The following is a 23,627-nucleotide window of genomic DNA, read 5'->3' as shown; positions in this document are numbered from 1 at the left end:
GAGTTCGTGTTGTTTGAATATAAGGATAATTATAATAGTAATGGTAGAAAGGACAGTCATCAAAACCTCTCCTTGCCAGCTGAATGTACTAATGGTCTCTGAAAGCTAACTCTTTTAAATTCGTATTTCTCTTAAAATTCTAGCTATAAGCAGGCAGCAGAAATCTGCTCTTGGAATGTATATTCTAGGCATCATTTTGTACCCCTGTAACTCTCCCTTTGGGATTATCACCTCATATGTCTTCTGAAGCTGTAAGTTATTATCCCAGAAGCTGAGAATTCCTCCTTTGCTGACAGTCACAAATGAGTGTGTTGTAGAAGGAGAAAAGATGGCTAAGATTCGAGTGGTTGGCTCTTGCTGAGAAAAAAGGAAAGAAAAGGGGATCATACTTAGATGGGGTCATATATATTGTCTTTGGAGTCCTTTTATATGGCTAGGGTGTTTGTAACTACTTTTAAGGTTATTTATACATTTTATTTGTTATTTATTCAAATAAAATAAGTTACTCTTCTGTTGTAATTGAGAAGAATCAAGGCATAGGGATCAAAGAGCTGGTCTTGAGTCAAGAAGACTTGGATTCAAGTCCCCTCTCTGACATTTATTGACTTTTTGACTTTGGATATTTAATCGTTCAATGCTCTCTGGTATTTGTGAAAGCTATAAATTACTGATCATTGTCCCCACTGACAGTGTAGAGAGGTTCCTATAATGAGTTCACTATACCAGTGAATAGGTATGATTTAAAATCATACCTGGTCATTTTAGACCATATCTTTTAGGTCATTTTTCCTTAAAAAAATGTGGGTGTTGAGAGGCATCATAGGGATAGCTAGGTGGTACGGTGGGTAAGAGAACCAGTCCTGGAGTTAGGAGGTCCTAAGTTTATATATGACCTAAGACACTTCCTAGTTGTGTGACTATGGGTCAGTCACTTAACCCCAATTTCCTAGTCTTCTTCCTTGGAACAATATCCAGTGTCAATTCTAAGATAGAGAGGAAGGTTTTTTCTTTCTTTGTTTTTTAAAGAAAAATACCAGACATGATTCCTAAGGAGGTCGTTTTCAATGTCATTGAGCTGTCACTGAGGGAGTTTTGATATTTGGATTAGGTTTGCATAGTTCTATGGTCTTTCCATGCCTCAGGGTAGGATGAATAAGAAACAAAGAAAATATAATACATTTCTGCCAATTATACCTTTTCTATAAATCTATTAAATAACAAGCACAAGTATTAACTTGCCATTAATTACCAATACAAGTTAAAGAGTAAGCTATATAGAAATGCAACTTTTAAAAGGTCTTTCACTTATTTAGGATCTAATAAAACCATCCACACAGAAAAAAAAATAAACCAAGTTGATGAAGAATGCCTATTGTCTAGACTATGATATGACCTGTGGAACTGGTCAATTAGTACATGTTTTTAATAGACATTGAATAGATTCAGAATTGAATAAGAGAAGAATGGTCTGTGTTACACTTGGGAAATCGTCCCTTTTTGCTGTTCTTAACACAATGTATTCCAACTCCTGACTGGGCATTATTTCAATGGCTGTTTTTTTATGCCTAGAAATTTCTCCCTCCTCATCTTCTCCTGGCTTCTTTCAAGTCTCAGCTGAAGTCCTACTTTCTGCAAAAATCCTTTTCAAGCTCTCTGTTTAAAAAAAAAATACAGGTATCCTTTCTGTGGTGTCACTTTTCTCATCATAGTTTTATATATCACTTGTCAGCATAAGTAATTAAAAGGGATTGTTTGGGTCAGTTTTGTGGAAACAGCAGAGGACACATGAAGACCAGTAGAGGACAAAGAAGTTTAGAAATTAGATAGCCTATGACTAAATACATAACCCAAATTTTACAATAAGGTACCATAAAAACCCCATAAAAGAAAATTAAAAATATAGACTTCTTCTCTGGTACAAAGGGAGGACCAAAACAATTTTATGCAAGTTTTCCAGATCATAGGAGCACTGCACCTTTAACCCCCACGATGTGGAGGGGATAACTATTTTATTTTTTCCAATTACATGAAAAAATAATTTTAATATTTGTTTTTTTTTTAACATTTTGAGTTTCAAAATCTCTCTCTTCTCTCATTATATATGTGCAGTCATGGAAAACATATTTCCATATTCAACATGTTGTGAAAGAGACATAAAGAAAACTCTAGGCAGAGATGAGGTACAAAAAAAGCATGCTTCAAAAAAGAATGCTTCAAGCTGCATTTAGACTCCATCAGCTCTTTCTCTTGAAAAGGATAGAATGTTTTTACTTCAGTACTTTGAAATGGGTTTGGATTTTTGCATTGCTGAGAATAGCTAAGTCATTTACAACTGATCATTATACAGTATAGCTGTCACTATATACAATACTCTCCCAATTCTACTTACTTCATTTTGCAACAGTTCATGTAAATCTTATCAGGGTTTTCTGAAATCGTCCTTCTCATCATTTCTTGTAACACTCTAGTATTACATTACAATTATATACCACAGTTTGTTTAGCCATTCCCCATCTAATGGGCATTCTCTCAATTTCCAATTCTTTGCCACCACAAAATGAGCTGCTATAAATATTTTTGAACATATATGTCCTTTTCCTTTTTTTTTATTTATTTGGGATAAAGACGTTGTAGTGGTACTGTAGGATCCATGGGTAGGCTCAGTTTTATAGCCCTTTAGGCATAGTTCAAATGGATCTTCAGAATGGTAAGATCATTTCATGACCACTCAGAGTGATTGGTTGATGACCAACAACAGTGGGTCTATATCTAGTGTACCAATTTTCCCATATTCTCTCCAATATTTGTCATTTTCCTTTTCTGTCATATTAGTTAATCTAAAAGGTGTAAAGTAGTACCTCAGAGTTGTTTTAATTTGCATTTCTCTAATCAATAGTGATTTAGAGCATTTTTTTCATATGAAATAGAAGACTTTGATTTCATCACTTGAACACTACCTGTTCATATCCATATCATTTATCAGTTGAGGAATGACTTTTATTCCTAGAAATTTGACTCAGTTCTCTATATATTTGAAAATGACACCTTTCTCAGAGAAACTTGCTATAAAATTTTTCTCCCAGTTTTCTTCTTTCCTTCTAATAATGGATACATTGGTTTTATTTGTGCAAAGTATTTTTAATTTAATATAATCAAAATCAACTATTTTATATCTCCAATGTTCTCTCTCTCATTTGGTCAAAAATTCTTCCTTTACCTATGGACCTGATAGGTAAACCATGCTAAGCTTTACAATTTGTTTATAGCATTACCCTTTATGTCTAAATAATGTACTCATTTTTTTTTACCTTATCTTGGAATATAGTGTGAGACATTGGTCTGTATCTAGTTTCTGCCATATGGTTTTACAATTTTTCTAGCATTTTTTTTTCAAATACTGAGTTCTTATTTTGTGAGCTAGGATCTTGTTGTTATCAAACACTAGATTACTATGGCCATTACCTACAGTGTATTGTGTACCCAGTCTTTTCAGGATTGTTCTGATGATTGCTGCTTTGTAAGTACTCTGAGATCCGGTACAGCAAGGTTCTCCTTAATCTTAAAGCCTTTCTTTTGAGATTGCCTTATCCTTCATATAACTCATCTGTATATATTAATTTACTTCTTGTTTCTCCCATTAGATTGTTAGGTCCTGGAGAACAGGAACTTAAAACATTTTTTTCCTTTTTATTCCTAATGATTAGCACAGAGTTTAGCACATAGTAGGTGTTTAGTAAATGCTTGTTGCCTGATTGGTTTTAGTTCCTTGAAGCTTTTCCAAGAAACAAAGGCACATTTTATTTTACTTCATTTTTTCCCCTAGTGATGCTCTATGATTGTGAATTTTGGTGGAAAGCTCCCAACATGTTAGACAGACAACTTTCACTTCTCTAGTTCAGGGAGGATTGATAATTGAGAGAACATAGATAAATCAGGTGAGCTAATGTGATTCCATTCCACTGAAGTGGAGTCAAGTACAACATCTTGATGGTATAGTGGATATAGAGAGTAGGGCTAGAGTCTGGAGGACTTGAATTCAAATGTAACCTTAGACACTTGCTAGCTGAGTGACTGTGGGAAAGTCACTTAACCTTGTTTGCTTCAGTTTCCTCATCTATAAAATGAGTTGGAGAAAGAAAGTGCAAACTACTTCAGTATCTTTGCCAACAAAACCCCAAATAGGATCCTGAAGAGTCAGACATAGCTAAATAGCAAAATAAAACACTGAGTCAAATAATTATTGTTAATCATTGTTTAATCTAACCTAAATCTAGTTTTTCCTTTTAGAACGAAGCACTAAACCCAGGTATTCTTTGCCTTTTTTTTTTGACATGGACTTTTTTTGGTTGTGATGAAATCTATGGATCCCTTCCCAAATAATGCTTTGTTGCCTTTATTCATAAATGAGGCAAAAGCTAAATTCCAATTAGAAGTTAATGAAAATATAGATGTAATTATTTCCTTAGCAAAATTTATGGATATCCTGAAATCTACCCTAATGTTAAGATTTACTGGACTTCAGTTTACTCATCTGTAAAATAAGGAAATGGAGTAAATTAAATGACTGAAAATCTTTTTTAATTTACTTTGTGAGCTAAAAGGAAGTTCACCTTGACCCTTAATCTGATGGGTAAATACACTAAGATGACTGACACTAAAACAAACAAAACCAACAAAAAAGAACCTTATCAAGTTAATCTTTAGAAGGTTGAAAATGTTCACTATCTGTTCACAACTCCTTTGAGGAAAGACATTGACCTTTTCTTTCAGCATTTCTAGTATTTCCACTATTATTTCTGGACCATCTTTGTAGAGTTCAAATCTGGCCTCAGATACTTATTAGCTGTATGACTCTGGGTAAGACATTTAACCCTATTTGCCTCAGTTTCCTCATATATAAAATGAACTGGAAAAGGAAATGGCAAGCCACTCCATTATTTTTGCCAAGAAAATCCCAAATGAGGTTAGTCAGTCACAACAATCACCTCTTCAGGCTTCCATCTGTACCATGTTCTTATTTGTAACTTATTGAACCATTAATTTTCCAATAATTTCTGAGACTACCTTTCTAATTTTTAAAAAGAGGTTCTTAATCTTTTTTTTTAATCATAGACTCTCCTAGTACTTGAGGATAATGGGAACTTGTAATTGACATTGCCAATTACTTGCTCTATGTGAAGGTAAATCCTATGAACTACTTTCTCAGAATAATATTTTTCATGGAATAAAAAGCATTATATCTAATTATAATGATCACTTCTTGGCCTTTTGGCTAAAATAAAGTGTATTATATGTTATTACAATTAGTAAGGTATTAAAAAATGTTCATGGACCCTAGGTCAAGATCCCCTGATTTATAGGAAAAGATATTGAGACTAGTTTCAAACTAGGTTTCCCCATTTAGCTAAGATATATATTATGCAATATTGTCAATATTTATATTAAATGTTTTTATTTTCTTTAATGTACACTGATAGAACTCTGGACCCAGAGTTAGGATGACCTGAGTTCAAATCCAGCTTCAGAAAATTATTAGCTGTGGTGATCCTGGGCAAATAACTTTACTTTGCACCAGTTTCCTCAACTGGAAATAATAATAGCACCTAACTCACAGGGTTGTTTTGAGGATCACATGAGATAATCTTTCATCTGCTCAGCATAGTACTTAGCATATGGTAAGTGAATATGTAAATGTTAACTATTATTATTATTAATCTAATTTAATCCACTCTTTTTATGGATTAAGAAACCTGGGCCTAAAGAGGCTAAATATGTCCAAAGTGACATGACAGAGGATGATACAAACCAGGTCTTTCAGCCCTTAGTCTAGGGTTCTTTTTGGTATAATATTCTTTAAAAAACTTTTTATTTTTTTCTTGGTTTATTCTGCTTAGCTAAAGTTATCAGTCAAAGCTATCTTTTTATAAGATACCTTTCAAATAGTACTGACATCACCACTTACTTGCTCTGTGTAGACATTCTAAATTCCTGTATCCTAAATAGGGCAAGTAAAGAAAATTTTGTTTAACTATAATAACCAATGTTCTACCTAACTAGACCCACTCCCAAATAGCCTGGATGAATCCAGAAGAGAGGCTGCAAACCCCTTTCTACTCCCTGACACCCTCCTCCCCCAATTGTGATAGAGATATGAAGAGAGAAGATTTTGCAGGACTTATGGACCAAGATGTATCTAGCTCTAGATGCAAAAGCCAGGATTCAAATGGAATGTCCCCAGTTGTTGGTGGTTGAGCTGGACAGTTGGAGCTGAGGGAGGGGTCTTTTGTGTCTCTGTGTCTGGGACTGGAAGTCATACTTTTCCCTGGAGGCTTTTGGCTGGCCATACTAAGAAGAGAAACTGGCTTTCTGACTCTGAACAGTTGGAGTTGACCAGGGGGCTTTTTGGTCTCTGGGTCTCTGACTGGGGGACACACATTTGCTCTCTGGAGTTTGAAGTTGGCTGAGAGACTTTTGTGAAGCTGATTTGGCTTTTGGACTCTGGTGGGGCTGACTTGGTTACTTGAAGTTCTCTGACTTTGGACAGTTGAAATTGACAAGAAGGAGAAACCTAACTGAAGAAGAAGAAAGAAGATCTTGAAAAGCCATTGTCCTCCATTTCTCTGTCTCAGAGTCACAGTTTGTGACTGGACTATTTTCTCAATTTTACTTCAGTTAAACTAGGGACTTCATCATCCCCCTTACCTCAGTTTCCCATCCTGTTATCCCAATAAATCCCTTACCTGAGAAAGAAACTTGGAATATTTTATAATTCACTCAAGGGGGAGGGAAAGTTGGGAGGAGAAGGGTGGCAGGAGGAAGAGGGTTGGAGGAGGGAGTGAGGGAGGAAGGAGATTAGGAAATAGATCAGCCATCATTAGGGATCAATAGGCAGATTCCTCAGAGCAGTCCCTTGTGTACCAATATCCCTGTGTGGGTAGTGGCATTTCCCCCAGCAGCATTTCTCTGTCCTCCATTACCAATAAGCAGCCTCAGGTTCCCTCAGCAGTTTTAGGTTCCTGTAGTAGCCTCTCTAGACATAGCCAGAGTAGAAAACAGCAGCCATTGTGAAGAAACTAGTTTCTCCTCAGTTTATCTTCTCTATCTCAAGATATAATAAATTTCTCCTCAGTTCATCCTCTCCAGTTCACCAAGTAAATAGTTTCCACTCAGCTTACATCTTTATTACACAATGCAGCCCAGAGGATTGGCAATAGGCTTTATTCCCTCTAATCTCTAACTGCACCCTCCCTCCCTCCTTCCAAAGGTAGGTCTTGAGTAGCTTTGGTCACTTCTAGCCTGTTAATGCTCACCTTGTTTTGTGAACAATGTCGGATCAAGGGCTTTCCCTGAAAGAAAGTGTCCTTGGTTTTTTCCACAACATCTCTCTTTCGGTACTGGAGTAGTAAATGTGAACAGAATTCACTCCAATCCACAATATTGTCATGGGCCGTTTGAATCTTTAAAACATGAAAACAAACACACATACATAATAAAAACACCCATAATCATTTTGTGCTCACTTTTGTAAATGGGTGATGTTATCAAATGGTCCTTTAAAAGGACAACTCTAGTACCAGAATTCCTAAGACCCATGGGCCCCATTAGAGGGGAATATTTTGTTTCCTTGACTGAGATACTTCTTGGATTTGAGGCTAGTCAAATCCACTATAGAGCAAAATTTTAAAACAGGACAAGGGCAGGAGTTAGGAAGGTAGAGCATTGCATTCTCTGTTGTCCATGAACCCCTGTTGGACAAAGAGTTTGTTGAGAATCCAATTGATGTCCATTAGAGATCCTTTGACTACTTGGAGATAGGTCAGAATTCAGTCTCCAGAGTGACAATTACTAAATAATAATAATATGTATATTTTTAATTTTATTTTTAATTTTTCCCATAATTACATGATTTTTATTGCCTCCTTCCCCTCTTGGCTCCTCCCTCCCCTCACTCCTGGAGTTGACTGGGTTTTTCACTGGGTTATACTCCTATTTCAACTCCTATTTCCATATTTAAATAAGAATAGTATTGGTAGAAGAAAAGAAAAGAAAAAGTTTGGGAGAGGAATATTCTAAATGCAAAAACTCTTAATACCACTATAGACAATTTCCAGAGGCCAGTGCTCCATTTCTTCTCTGAGAAAATTGTAAAATGCTTGTAAAAAAAAACTTTTTCTCTTTCCCCATGCTGAACAAGTGCTGAACAAATAGTGGTAGTTTTAAAGCTGAGAAAAAGTACCTTGTTGAAAAGCAGCTCTGTTTGGCCATTCCAATATTCTGTACCCAGAAGCTCAGTCAGAGCATTCTTTAATTCCTGGAGAGTCAAACTTCCTGAGGGATAAGTTTTCTGCTTTTTGGAAAGTTTCTTGCATTCAGGATTTTTTTCAAGAACTTCCCCCTTTGGAGCTGTAAAGAGTTGTTCCAAGTGTTTCAAATGATTCAGGTGTAGCTTTTCTTCCAGGCTATTTTCTTCACTCTGATGAGGACTAATAATAATAATAATGGTAATAATAATAATAGACAATATAATACTTTGCATTCATTATCTTGTTTAATCCTTACTAAAACTCCATGAAAGATAAGTACTATTGTCATGGATATTATCATTCCCATTTTATTGATGAAGAAACTGAGAGAGGTTTATTGAAATGCCCAGGGGCACATAGCTAGTCTCAATTTATAATCTGGGGGACCCTAAAGTCTGTGATTTTATTTGGGATCTAGCAACCCCAAATTTAGTTAGCTTGAAAATTTAAGACCTCAAGTTTGACCTTGTCTCATGAAAATTTCTCCTGGAGGGAAATCCCAACTTCACATGTTTCAGACTAACAATAGACTTTAAAGTACTTTAGGTGGAGCTAATAGTCTTAATCTGGTGTGAAGTTCCCCCCTTTTTTTGTCCTGTTAGTTTCTTCCTTTGTGTCAAAGTACTTTCTAAGGTAGTTTAGCCCTTGGCTGAATTTTTCCCTTTTGTGTCCATTGTAAAGCATTAGCCTCTCCCTGAAACTTCTGTCTAGGACTCCTCATTTTCTTTGTAGCCTTTGTAAAGCCAATCAACCATACTCTCCCCTCCTCAGGTCCCCAAGAGGTATTTAAGTTCCCCAAATTCTTTTGTTCTCTGGAGTTGTCAATCTAGAGTGGTTGGCTCTCCCAAAGGTCAGTAGCCATAGTGGCTAGAGTCTCTGGGCTCTGTGTGTTTTGAGTGTGCAACTCTGTGTGGAGGCCGGAGGAAATTGTATAGCACTCCTCTCCTGATTAAAGAAGTGGTCTTTCTAAATATTTAATAGTTCTATGTTTTTTTTCCAATTTAACACTAGATAGGCAAATTTTGGATTGACATTTCCTGACTGTATTGCAGGAACTTTAACAATAAAGCCATGCTCCCTTTTAATCTAAAATAGGACAGGGGAAAACCTACATTTATCAGGGTGGAAAGGGATCTGCAATCATCTCTTCAATGAAAATGTTTCCTTTTTGGCTATTTTATTTGACTCCATAAAATTGGGTAAGAACCCAGAACCAAATCTTTATGTATTACCTTGGGCAAATGTGAATATACATTGAAGGGACTATATACCCTCTTTACCTCTTTGACCCTTATTTTACCCAATCCAGACAGTCCACAAAGGGACTACATGATCTTTCTGCTCCCTGACCTCTACTCAGATTAGAGAAGACCCCAGAAGGTCTGAGAAACCCTCGTTTTCATTCAATGTCTCTCTCCAAACTACATACCTTAAAACCACTAATCCTGAAGGAGCAACCAGGTGACCAAGGTATAGAACTGCTTGCCTTTGCCACATAACACCATCCCATCTATTGTGCAGGCAATACAATTCATCTCCACATTTCTGGGTAAGATGGCAATGGGAAAGATTGCTAAGGATCTCGGTTTTCCCCACACATACACAAAAAAGTAAGTCCATGCAGCAGAAATTGCATAAGACAAAAAATGACAGAAACTTAGAGAGGGAATCACTTTAGGGAAGTTAATATAAGCCTGGTAAATAAGTCCCAAAAGGGGCTATCACAGAAAATATGAGGAAACAGAATAGAACAATGAACACTAAAAATAAATACTATAGTTTAAAAGAAGTCCAAAAAAATAAACCCAGACAGAGTAAGCACAAATGCAATTAATGAATCCCTTGAATTGACTGCAAGTATTTAAATTCACACTATTTGTAGTTTTAATTATATAAAATATGGTCATTATTTCCTGCCCAATGGAAATATGCAATATGAATTTTAAAAATGTGACCACTTCAAAGGACTCAATATTTATTTAAAAAATTATTTTAAAATATTTTTCCACATTTATATGATTCATTTTCTTTCCCTCCCACTCTTCCTTATCCACTCTCAGAGCCAACAATCAATTCCACTGGGTCATACAAATGTTATCACCCACTGGGCAGCACTTAGTAAATTTAAAGACTGCAATTGGTTCCTATAAAGTGGAGGAATGAACAGGAAGTGATGTGGAAGAAGGACTATAAAGGGTTCTGAACTTCCTGTCCGAGGGATCTTCTTCGTCCTGAATTTTCGGGTTGAAGGATCTTGGACTGGGACTGTGGCTTAGAGCTACTTGGACCTTGGGCTCCTCTTTGGAGCTCCACCAGGGTGAATGAGAAACTGACCCTCTTTCCCTGGCTTCTGGAGAGGCCTCCCCTTCCTGGAGGAGGCCACGTGGGTTGAACCCTTGCTTAATTCATCACCAAGTCCTCAAGTCCTCTGGCTGAGGGATTATCAAGCCCTGCCTAGGTTGAACCGGAACCTGAGCAAATATTTAATGTGGTAGGATAGACATCTCTATCCTCTTTTTTTCATTTCTCTACTTTTACTCTACCTTTTTTGTAAATAAAAGCTGCTAAAAGTCATTTTTTGATTTAGGCTATATTAATTTTAAAATCAGTGGACACAATATTATCTTAGAATTCTCATATATTTAGTTCAACCATAACATGTAATTCCTTACATCCTTCAGGAGTGTCCTGGCTTGTTGCGTTGCTACTTGTAGCAAAGGCCATCATTACATTTGTTAATTTATAATGTTTCACTTTCTGTGTACAGTATTCTCCTGATTCTGCTCATTTCACTCTGTATCAGTTCATTGAGGTTCTCCCAGTTCATATAGAAATCCTCCAGATCATTATTCATTACAGCACAATAGTATTCCATCACCATCAGCTACTACAATTTGTTCAGCCATTCCCCAATCAAGGGATAATTCTTCATTTTCCATTTTTTTTGCTACCACAGAGAGTGAGGATATGAATATTTTTGAAAAAGTCTTTTTCCTTATCTTTTGGGGTGCAAACCTAATAGTGGTATTGCTGGATCAAAGGGTATGCATTCTTTTAAAGCTCTTTGTGCATAATTCTAAATTGCCTTCCAGAATGACTGGATTAATTCACAGATCCACCAGCAATGCAAGTAGTGTCCCAATTTTGCCACAACCCCTACAACATTATTATTTTCCCTTACTGTCATATTGGTCAATCTACTAGATGTGAGGTGGTACCTCAGCATTGTTTTGATTTGCATTTCTCTGCTTACAAGAGATTTAGAACACTTAACTCTGCTTATTGATAGTTTTGATTTCTTTATCTGAACACTGCCTATTCATATCCCTTGACTATTTGTCAATTGGGGAATGACTTGATTTTTTTGTGCAATTGACTTAGGCAAAGGACCCATTATTTACATTAAACAGGACGTAGCTGTAATTCCATAATTTATAAGCAGAGTATAAGAGAACCAATAACTACTTGATAAGGATTAAAAAGATGGCTTGAATTGTGAAGCAAGAGATGAAAAAGAATATTAGAATTTAAATAAAAACTCTAGAGGGGAAAAAATGGAAGGAAAATAAGTAGTTTAGGAAGTAAAGTAAGAAAGTTTAAAAAAAAACCTTAAGAGTTATGATCTTTTATAAATATAATTATACCATCAGAACTCAATAGACAATGAGATTACAAAGCCAAAATATTAAAAAAAAGAAGAAAATGTCAGATATTTGTTATAAAAAATGAGTGATCTAGGAAACAGGTCAATTCAGGAATCAATGGATTTCCTGAAAACCATGACCAACATAAAAAATCTACACATTATATATATATATATATGTGTGTGTGTGTGTGTGTGTGTGTGTGTGTGTGTGCATATTTATATATGCGCACACACATATATATGTATATGTATATATTTAAAATTTTTTAAACATGCAGGAATATCACTGTTAAAATTCAGAACTCCCAAGTTGTAAAAAAAACACTATAAGCATTGAAAAGAGTTCAAGGTGGAAAAAACCAGTTAGGTTCCATGCAAAATTATACTACACATGAAAAAGGGAAGAATGCAATATTCAAAAGACAAAAGCTATCCCCATAAAACTGACTATAATCAAATAGGGGGAAATTAATAGAATAGAGGATTTTTCAGTCTTCACCAAGAAAAGGTCAGAGGTAATGAGACATTTAAAATACAAATCTAGAGTCAATACAAATTTAGAAGGGGGCTTAAAAATGGTAAAGAGTTTGTATTATAACAGGGAGTGAAAATTCAAGCATATCTTCAAAATCCCACTGACTTTCAAGGATTAGAATGGGAGTTAAAATAACAGAGTACCTAACTATAGCTTTGTTCTATTTTTATTGAATTCAACAGGGAAAGTAAAAAGGAAAAGAAAGGAATACATTGGGGAAAGAATGAGGAAGAAGAATGAGAAAGTATTTTATATAATTGTGATGTGAAAGAGAATACAAATATTAAGGAAGGGATGGGAGAAGTGGGCATCTAATGAATTCATTTTTATCTGAACTAGTCAAGCAGCATTAAACATACATATGGTTTGGTGTATAGAACTACATTAACAATAATAAGGAATTAGGCAAGTACAGGGACAGGGAAGACGTGATTTTTAAAAAGGGTAGAGACATGGAAGGAATAGAAACAGAATAAATGTCAGCTTCAGAGTGTAGATTATAAAGAAGGTATTAAAAAATAAAGTACAAGAGTCAGAAATTGAAACCTAGACTGAAAAGCTGGGGGCAGAGGTAAAAGAACAGAGTATGTACTGCAAAATATTTTTGTATATATACTTCATTTTTTTTGTCTTTGGTTTCTTCTGAGATATCTTTCTGGTAATGGTATTCCTCAGTCAAAGGGTATTTAGAGTTTAATATGTTTAGGTATAATTCTAAATCCTTTTTCAGAAGGTTTTGAGTTCATTTATGGCTTCACATATAGCACCAGTGCTCCTATTATCCCAGAACTCTTCCAACAATTCTTATTTTTCCTTTTTGTCATCATTGCCAATCAGATGAAATAGAAAATCATGCTCATTTTAGTTTGCATTGCTCTAATTATTAGTGATTTTGAGCATTTAAAAAATACTTGTAAATAGTTTTCCTTTCTTTTTTAGAAAGCTTCCTATTCAAATTTATCTATTCAAGAATATTTTGATTGTATATATTTATATCAGTTCCCTGAATTACATTTGCCTTTATCAGATAAATTATCTATAAAGATTTCCCTCAGTTGATTATTTCATTTTTCATTCTAAATTTATTATCTTGTACAAAATCAAGCAAATTGTTTATGTAAAATTGAATTTTTTTTTTGGATTTAAACTTCCTTTCTTTAGTTCAAAGTGAAGTGAGGTAATAGAGTCGCCCACTCCCCTCACTTTTACCCACGTTTCTATACTTTTCTTCACTGGTGTAAGAATTATGCAAAATAGTCTCCTCTTCTTCACTTTCCCCTTAATATATTTCTCTTTACTTTCCTTTTCTTAACTCTACTGAAACAGATAAAATAGAACAAAACCACACCCAAACCTTGTGTTTGTCTTACTTAACCAGTCTGAGACTATTTAAGATAGTAGGATTGTGGAAAGGACAATTGTCTCTGCTCTCCCATTTAGAAGGTAAGCACTTCTTTTCTATTTATCACTTTTTAATTGCTCAAATGGAATTTAGATGGTGAAAAACACAAGGATCACTCAGGGATGCATGGCTGAGTTATGAGGTATAAGAATCAATAGGCAAAAGAAAATCAAAAAATTAAAAAAATACAAATAAAAGAGAAAAAATAACTTCTGGATGAAATATAGAGTATCAAAGTCTGATGTGTAAAAATTCTAAGTAAAGGAAAATAAATCTATAACAGGTCTTTGAATTAGGGCCCAATTAAAGTGATTTATGCAATTATGCACTTACCTAATCAGTATTCAGGACTACAGAAAGTTTGCCACACTATGAAAGACAGAAGAGGAACTAGATTATGGGAGCCAGGAGGACAGCCAAAGTGAGGTGCTTGTGATAATGTAGGATGAGAAAGACCTGCCTCTGACTTCTGTCAAATAGCTGCAACCTCAAACCCCAAACAAGTTCAAGTCCTCCTGTCTTAGTGTAGAAGTTCATCAATCCTACCTGGATTGGTTTGGTCCTTTTTTGACCTCGTGCTCCTTGGCACTGTATAATGGCTCTTTTGTTCCCTTCTCCTGGAATCAGACACAATCATTAAGCAAAGTCCCATAATTTTTAAAAAAAATCAGCGGCATAATTTTTATAGTCTAAATCTTTTTAGGTATGCATTATTAGGGTAAATGTATTTTAAACTTACTGCAAAATAAAAAAAAAAGTTAAAGAAAATCTCTCAATACTGATTCTGATTACATGTGCTTCAAATGAAAAAGGAGAGAAAAATAAAAATCAAATACTATGCAAGGAAAAACAATAATAATAAAATGTTTTTTTTAAATTAAAAAAAATATATATATAGCTTACAATCAGTGACACACTGTGTCAGCCAAAGAAAGGTAGAATATAAAGGTTTCTCACTCAAAAAACGAGATCCATTTCCTTTTTAACTTGGCCATGAACCACTGTGTGAGTGCAAATGATTTTCACAAAGTAATAGTTTTTTATAAAGCAATAAAGTAGTAGATAATACACATTTAAAGAAAGTACCAAAAATTTCCCCAAATTCACAATATCCCAGTTAATTTCAATAGCAAACAAATCCACTATCATATTTCACATGAGTTGCTGTGTGACATTTTCAAAAACCTATGAACTGATGGATATTTGTCACAATTTTTACAGATGTAGCAATTCTTTTAACCTTGGAATATATATATATGTGTCTAGAACATCACCAAGAAATCTAGATTGTTCTGGTGGAAGGATAGAGTAAGCTGAAGAGTTACAAATTGGAGATGCTCCTTCTTGGGAGCCATTCCGGGGTACCACACCCTAGGAACAAATTTCTCAGCTCCTCTGGTATGAGACTATTATGTCTCAACTATTACATTTTTACAAATGCTGAGGTGGGGATTATAATTGCACTTCATTTCAGCTATTAAATGGACCCTTTACCTCTTGTTACAAATAACTCAGAGGCAGACAAGATGATCAGTCAGAGCTATTAAAAACAAAATAAGATATCTAAAAATCATGTCTGAAGACCCCTTAAAATCAATTTGAGACATTTAGCTCATTAAATTCTCCAAAGGTTGTTAACTAGGTTGATGGAGTACATCCATCATCTATGTAACAATTAACAAAGGCAAAATGGAAGAAAGGGCTTTTTATGGGCTTTTACAATGATATTTTGTTCAGTATAGTTCTAGGGGAAAGGTAACAGAATAGTATTGATAAGATCAATGAACTTAAAATAACAAAATTAAATCTTAAAGCAGACAATCAGCAAAATACAATAAGATTCAGAGACTTTCATAAAAAAATGGAGTCTGAAAAGGCTTAAAAATTTTACCTCCTGACTCTTTAAAGTTCCTTCCCTATCCATTTAGGTTTCTTTTGTCACATCTTTGGGATCTCCCATAGTGAGGGAGAATTCCTTGCTGAACATAGTATGGAGGAATCCCAAATTGGATGTATCTTAGAGACTGGGCAAGCCCAAATGGCAAGGGGTTGTAGGGAGATTAATTTTCCCCCTGAATTTCAGGCAAGATAATGGCAAGGACCAGTGCACCCAGGAATGGTAGGAATAAACAGTGTGGATTTCTCTTGGAATTTGTGGGGGGTGCAAAAGCCATGGCAGGAGAAATGTGGTTTAAAAATTTGAGAATTCTTTCTCTAACTTCAGTGGTTGCCATCCTTGTAAAAATTAAAATTAATCTACAATAATTTAAATATATTTTGTAAGATTTATTAATAATCACTAGGAGTAGCAAAATAAAAAGGTAACAAAATAAAACCACATGCCAATGGCTAATCTACCTGTTCAAAAGCCCCATGTGCCACCACAGTTGCCAACAGGAATGAAAGAGAGTGACACCAGGAACCCCATCCAATATATCTGCCTGTCTACATCAGCTCTTAAAGATAGGAAGTCAGTAGGCTCCTGGGAAATATAGTTTTTAGGGTAACAGATTTCCAAATACACATTTTCTAGGTTGTTGACTACTGAGTTTATGTCTTAAAATTCCTAATTTTCTCATGTCCTTTCATCAGGAATTCTTAAAAATCTTGTTCTATTAATGATTCATTTTCCTACTTGTAGGATTTTACTCAATTTTGGGGAGTAAACTTGATTCTTGATTTTTTTGGTGGTGTTTATGAATTCAGCCATGTCCAACTTTTTGTGGCCTCATGAACCATAGCACACCAGTCTTTCTATCCTCCATCCCCTGAAGTCTGTCCAATTTCATGTTTCTTGCTTCCACTACTCTATCTATCTATCTATCTATCTATCTATCTATCTATCTATCTATCTATCTATATCTGCCATCCTCCTTCTTTTGCTATCAGTCTTTCTCAATCTCTGGGTCTTTTCCAACTAGTTCTGTCTTATTATCTGTCCAAAGTATTTTAAGTTGAAGTTTCAGTATTTGTCTTTCCAATAAGTAGTTTGAATTAATTTCTTTAAGTATTGACTGAATTGATCTTCTTACTGTCCAAAGGACTCTCAATAGTCTTCTTAAGCACCACAATTTGAAAGCATCAATTCTGTAGCACTCAGCTTTCCTGATAATCCCACAACTATACATTGCTACTGAAAAAATATATACTTGATTATATGGATCTTTGTCAGCAAGGTGATGTCTCTGCTTTTTAGTATGCTGTTGAGATTTGCCATAGCTGTCTTTTCTTTTCTTTTTTTTTAAACATTTTATTTGGTTATTTACAAACATTATTCATTGGAAACAATGATCATTATCTTACCCTCCCCCAACCCCCTCCCACCACTTCTCCCATAGCCAGCGCACAATTCCACTGCTTTTAAATTAATTTTTGATTTGGTTTCCCACATACCGTTACTGATCATTATTTTTATTGCCTTGTGATCTGAAAAGGCTGCATTTATTATTTCTGTTTTTCTGCATTTGTATGCCATGTTTCTGTGACCTAGTGTATGGTCAATCTTTGTGAATGTGCCATGTGGTGCTGAGAAGAAGGTGTATTCCTTTTTATCCCTATTTATTTTTCTCCATGTGTCTATTAACTCTAATTTTTCTAAGATTTCATTCACTTCTCTTACCTCTTTCTTATTTATTTTTTGATTTGATTTATCTAAATTTGATAATTGTTGGTTCAAATCTCCCACTAATATTGTTTTACTGTCTATTTCTTCCTTCAATTCTCCTAGTTTCTCCATTAGAAATTTGGGTGCTATATTATTTGGTGCATACATGTTGATTAGTGATATTTCCTCATTATCGAAAGTCCCTTTTAACAAAATATAATTACCTTCCCTATCCCTTTTGATCAGGTCTATTTTTGCTTTGGCTTTATCAGATATCATGATTATCACTCCTGCCTTCTTTCTGTCAGTTGAGGCCCAGAAGGTCTTACTCCATCCTTTAATTCTGACCTTGTGGGTGTCTACCCGCCTCATGAGTGTTTCTTGAAGACAACATATGGTAGGGTTTTGAATTCTAACCCATTCTGCAATTCATCTACGTTTTATGGGTGAGTTCATCCCATTCACGTTCAAAGTTATGATTGTGACTTGTGAATTCTCTGGCATTTTGATATCCTTCCCCAATTCTAACCTTTCTTCTTTACCTGTAACCTTTTAATCCAGTGATTTACTTTAAATCAGTCCCCCTTGTCCCCTCCCTTGATATGTTTCCCTTTCTAGTCCCTCCATTTTTGTTCCCTCCCCCTCCCCCCTCTCCTTCCCTCCGCTTTTGTTTTCCCTCTCCCCCTCCCCACCTTGGTTTTCCCTTCTCCCTAACCTTGTTGGGTAAGATAGACTTCAAGGTCCCAATGGATCTGGATGTTTTTCCCTCTCAGAGTTGATTTCCCTGAGAGTAAGGTTTAAGTAAAAACTCTCTTCCTCTCTTTCTTATAGGAGTTTTCTTTCCCTCCCCTTCCCATGTGAATCTTTGTGTGAGAAAGATTATTCTATTTGATTTTTCTTTTCCCCCTATTTACACATTACATTTTCCATATATCAATGTATATAGATTGATATAAATGTAGTCCTTATAGAAGAGAGTTTGAATAAAGAAAAGATAACAATTTTCTCCTTTTCCCTTTCCATCATATTTACCTTTTCAGGTATTCCATGCTCTTTGTTTTTTGATATCGAACTTTCCACAGAGCTCTGGTCTTTTCTTTGCAAAAAGTTGGAAATCTTCTATTTTGTTGAATGCCCATACTTTCCCTTGGAAGTATATAGTCAGTTTTGCTGGATAGATGATTCTTGGTTGAAGACCCAGCTCTCTTGCCTTTCTGAAAATCATTTTCCATGCCTTACGATCATTCAGAGTGGAACTTGCAAGGTCATGTGTGACCCTGATTGGTATTTCTTTATATCTAAATTGTCTTTTTCTGGCTTCTTGTAGGATTTTTTCCTTTTGCTTGAAAGCTTTAGAATTTGGCAACTACATTCCTGAGAGTTGTCTTTTGGGGATTTAGTGTAGAGGCTGTTCTGTGAGCTCTTTCAGTGGCTGTATTGCCCCCTTGTTCTAGAATCTCTGGGCAATTTTCTTTGATTATCTCTTGTATCACCATGTCCAGTTTGCTGTTTATTTCTGGATTTTCTGGTCGTCCAATTATTCTTAAATTATCCCTTTTTCCTCTATTTTCCAAGTCTGTCACCTTGTCAGTGAGATATTTTATGTTCTCTTCTAATTTCTTGATCTTTTGGCTTTGCTTTATTGATTCTTGCTCTTTTACCTGCTCATTGTCTTCCAGTTGCCTAATTCTGACCTTTAAAGCCTGGTTTTCCTTTTCAGTTTGATCAAACCGGTTTTGTAGTTGCGTGAAATTCTTTTGCATTAATTCTCACTTTTCCTGCCAGAAGGTTTCCATCTTTTTGATCATTTTCCATTCAAATTCTTCAAAAGTTTGTGGAGAGTTTCCATTTCCTTTGGAAGGTTTCGGCGCATTTGCTTGTGTTTCCTCTTCTATCTCCCCTGTATTTTTTATTTTTGCTCCATAAAATGTGTCCAAAGTTGCCCCCTTCTTGTTTTTCTTGTTGTTTTGAGGCTTTTTTGCTTCTGTGCTGTTTGCCATCTCTATCTGAGTGAGGGGGGTTGGCTCTTCTGTTATCTGTCTGGTGTTCAGTGGCTTTAGCCCCAGGCAAATTGTCTGTCTTCCCCAGAAAGCCCGGAATTGCTGGTGTTTCGGTGTTTTGGTGTTACTACCCTCCTCAGTTCCCTCCCGATGCTTCTCTGTTGCCTTACTTCTATGCTCTGCACCTGGATTGACACTCTCAGATGTATTTCAATGCCTTTGCTGGCCAGAGGAGCCTGCACTCTGAGGGGGAGGGGCTGTGGCTTTCAGGAGCTCTGAGGGCTGGTGATAGGATTAACCTTAGACTGAGTATGCCCTGAGGCAGGGACCTTAGGTAAAACTCAGATGGAAGGATCTGGTCAGGGGGCTACAGGCTCCCCCTGTGTCTCTCTCTTTCCCTGCTCTCTGGGTGCTGCGACTGGTTCAGGTTGTTTTCAGGGTGCGGCCTTCAGAATAGCCAGCTCCAGAGGCCCTTTTGCCTGCCCTGAGGTTCCTGCTGCTGGCTCGGATTCAGCGCTCTGGGTTGGGGGGGATGGGTCCTGGGACCTTCCTTTTGCCTACCCCTTAGATCTGAGTGATCTCGGGTTCTGACTTTTGGGGGGGGCCATACCTTTTGATCCAGGTCCAGGAGGAGTGTTCCCAGGGTCTATTCTGTTGTTTGTTTTGAATTTTAGTGCCCTAGGAGCATTCAGTTTGAGATTGGTAAGGAAGGGTTTCTGGAGCTCTGAACTTTAGCTTTCTCTAAGCTGCCATCTTGACTGGAAGTCCATAGCTGTCTTTTCAAGGAGTGTCTTTAAGTTTCATGGCTATAGTCCCCAACTGCAGCAATTTTTGAGTCCTAGAATATAAACTTTGATGATGTTTCCATTTCTTCTTTATTTGTCAGGAAGTAATGGGGAACAGTTGCTATGATTTGTTGTTGTTGCTGTTGTTGTTAAGCTTGGAGCCAACTTTTACACTCCCTTTTGTTATCCTTATCAAGGATATCCTTTGTTTTTGCCAGCAGAGGGGTATATATGCATATCTGAGATTGTTATTTTTCCTGACAACCTTAATTCTGACTTTTGATTTGTTCAGCCTGGCATTTCACATGATATACTCTGCATATAATTTAAATAATATAACAATATACAGCCTTCTCATATGCCTTTTCTGATCTTAAACCAATTAGTTGGTTCTTGTTTGGATCTAACTGTTGCTTTTTGTTCTGCAAACAGATATAGCAGAAGACAAATGAGATAATCTGGAATTCTCTTCATTTTGAGGATTTGATACATTTTATTGTGATCCATTTCATCGCAGGCTTTTTTTTAGTGTAATCAATGAAACAAAAGTAGGTATTTTTTTTTATTGAATTCCTTTGTTTTCTCCATAATCCAGTGAATTTTGACAATTTGGTCTCTAGTTTCTCTGACTCTTTGAAAGCCAGATTGTTCTTCTGGTAATTCTCAGTTTACATATTGCTGAAACCTAACTTGCAGAATCTCAGGTATGAGCAACTTGTTGGTATGTGAAATGAGCACAATTGTTTGATAATTTGAACATTCTTCAGCAACACCCTTATTTATGATTAGGATGTAAACAATCATTTCCAATCAAGTGGCCACTGTTGAGTTTTCCAAATTTACTGGCACATTGAGTATACCACTTTAACAACATCATTTTTTAGGATTCTAAATAGCTCATCTAGAATTCTGTCACCTTCACTAGCCTTCTTGTTCGCAATACTTCTTTAGGCCCACTTGACTTTATTCTCTAGGATCAGTAACCACACTATCATATGATATTGCAAGTCCTTGTCCATGGCTTTTTAGTCACTTGATTTACCAGATCTAATATCTTAAATCTATTAATTATTTCTACTTCATATTCATAAGTGGTGATATTTAGGTAATATATTTATGGTCTGATGGTTTTCCCCACTTTCTTCAATTTAAGTCCAAATTTTGCAATTAAAAAGTTCATTATCTGAGTCATATTCAGCTCCAGGTGTTGTTTTAACTGAGTGTATAGAATTTCTCTACTTCTAGCTGCAAAAGCATATAATCAATCTAATTTTGATATTGACAATCTGGTGATGTCTATTTGTAGAGTCATCTTTTGGGTTGTTGAAAAAGTGTATGCTATCATCAGTGATTTATATCCAGTCTCTGCCCTGATTGATTCATTTTGTACTCCAAGCCTAAAATTGCTTATTATTCTAATTATCTTTTGACTTACTGTTTTAGCATTATGATCTTCTATGATGAATATGACATATTTTAAAATATTATTTTTAGATGTTGTTGTTCTTCATGGAACTTAATAACTTCTTCAGCATCAGTGCTAAAAAACATAGATTTTTATTACAGTAATATTGAATGATTTGCCTTGGATTTGGACAGATATTGTCATTTTTAAGAGTACACCCCAATACTTCTTTTCTTACTCTTTTATTGACCATAAGGGCTACCCCATTTCTTTTAAGAGATTCTTGCCTACTGGAGTATATTTAATGATCATCTGAATTAATTTGCCCATTCCCATCCATTCACAGACACCTAAGATGTTGACATTTAATCTTTCCATTTTCTGTTTGACCACATCAAGTTAAATTACCTTGATTCATAGATCTTACAATCTAGTAATAATGACCTTACATCATCAATTTTCCTTTTGTCACCAGACACTTCTACAGCTGAGATTCCTTTTGGTTTTGGCCTAGCTGATGAATTTTTTCTGTAGCTATTTGTAAGTTGTCTTCTGCTCTTTCCCAGTAATGTGTTAAATACCTTCTAACCTGAGGGGCTCATCTTCTGGAGTCATATCTTTTATCATTTTAACACTTAGTGTTCTTGGGGTTTTCTTGGTAAAGATCCTGGAGAGGTTTGCCATTTTCTTCTCCAGGGGATAATCTTTTGTGAATCAATTCTTGATTATAAATCTTTATATTTTGCCTTTTGGAATACTAAGGTTTTGTGCCTCTTGGGCCTCCTTGTTAATTCTCCAGCCAAGTCTCTCCTCTTTTGCCCTCATTTTTTCTATAACACTCGCATCCTCTTAAAAATATAAATTGAAACTCTTTTAAAACTCACTTCATTTCTTTTAGAAATTATTATTGGTCCTGTGATCATGTTATGTTTTAATGGTTTGTTTTTAGAGATTAAAAAAATCTTTTTCTTATGTTTGTATCTTGAGCATCTCTGGTACCATAATAACTTTATGAATTAAAAAATTTAAATTTGTTTACTCATTCTTCAGTCTAATTTCTCATATTGGAGTTTTGTGGTGTTTGTTCCTGATTTGTATTCCATGACATCTTGCTGCTGCTTTCCTTGATTGTTGAGTGCTGTTTTTTTTCAGAGATTGAAGGGGCAGCTTGGACCAGGTAGCTACAAACTTTAAGTGGGTCCTAAGCAGTCTGATCTCAGTCAGAATTGTATTCCTAGACTTTAAAGCTCTATGTACAGATTTGGATCTAGACAGCATAACTGCAGACTCCTATTAGTGGAACTTCAATAGACAGTGGTTGACCCCATCTCCTATCAGTTTATTGAAAACCTCTGTAAATTTCAGAACAACAGAGCTTCTGGCCTATTCCTTATCTGAATTCAAGGGCTAAATTAGAAATTTGTTCTGTGGTCAGTATAAAAAAAAAGTAGCAGGTTTATCCCTGGTTTTAACCAGAGAACAAGTCCATGATCCAAATCTAGTCAGAGACAAAGTACTGTTAGCCAACCCTTGTTCCATAGATTCTAATCTGATCATTTCCCTATGGATTGAATTCATAATGGAAAAATGTTCTGATATGTTTTGACTTTAGATTTCCTGACTGCTACTTAACTTTGGGTTCTTTTTAGATCTTTGTTGGAATAGCTATGGAAGCAGCTGGATTATTCTTCCTACTCCACCATCTTTCCTGGTCTCAAGAATTCATGGATACACTAAAGCCCTGAAGCATTAATCTCACAGAAAGTAGATAACTAGGTTATATTGCTACTTTTGATAAGTATTTTTTGATAGATAAAACATACTTGTGTTGAACTTGTTAGCTCTTTGAAATGGGTCAAAGTGGACTCATTTGTTGAGCCCACGACACTCCAGAAGACACTTCTGTTCTCCTAGCTATTAGAATTACAGATATAGAATCTTAAACAA

At 35.6% G+C, this 23,627-nt stretch overlaps 1 protein-coding gene across 10 annotated transcripts in view; it reads right to left on the bottom strand.

The window, feature by feature from the left end:
- The window catches only part of LOC100029142 (WD repeat-containing protein on Y chromosome-like), a 171,965-nt gene that overhangs the window by 123,537 nt on the left and 24,801 nt on the right, over positions 1-23,627 (bottom strand). For all 10 annotated transcript variants that reach the window (XR_008916421.1, XR_008916422.1, XM_056817246.1 and 7 more), the window contains 3 exons: positions 8,237-8,483; positions 7,311-7,457; positions 232-357 (listed from right to left, as the gene is read on the bottom strand). Coding sequence is in view for 8 of the 10 variants with exons in the window: in XM_056817246.1 (XP_056673224.1) it covers positions 232-357; positions 7,311-7,457; positions 8,237-8,483 (520 nt within the window). In the remaining 2 variants the exon portion in view is untranslated. The remainder of the gene's footprint in view (positions 1-231; positions 358-7,310; positions 7,458-8,236; positions 8,484-23,627) is intronic.

Source organism: Monodelphis domestica, chromosome 2 (genome assembly GCF_027887165.1).
Source record: "Monodelphis domestica isolate mMonDom1 chromosome 2, mMonDom1.pri, whole genome shotgun sequence".
Classification (NCBI taxonomy): domain Eukaryota; kingdom Metazoa; phylum Chordata; class Mammalia; order Didelphimorphia; family Didelphidae; genus Monodelphis; species Monodelphis domestica.
This window is presented reverse-complemented; position numbering and strand designations above follow the sequence as displayed.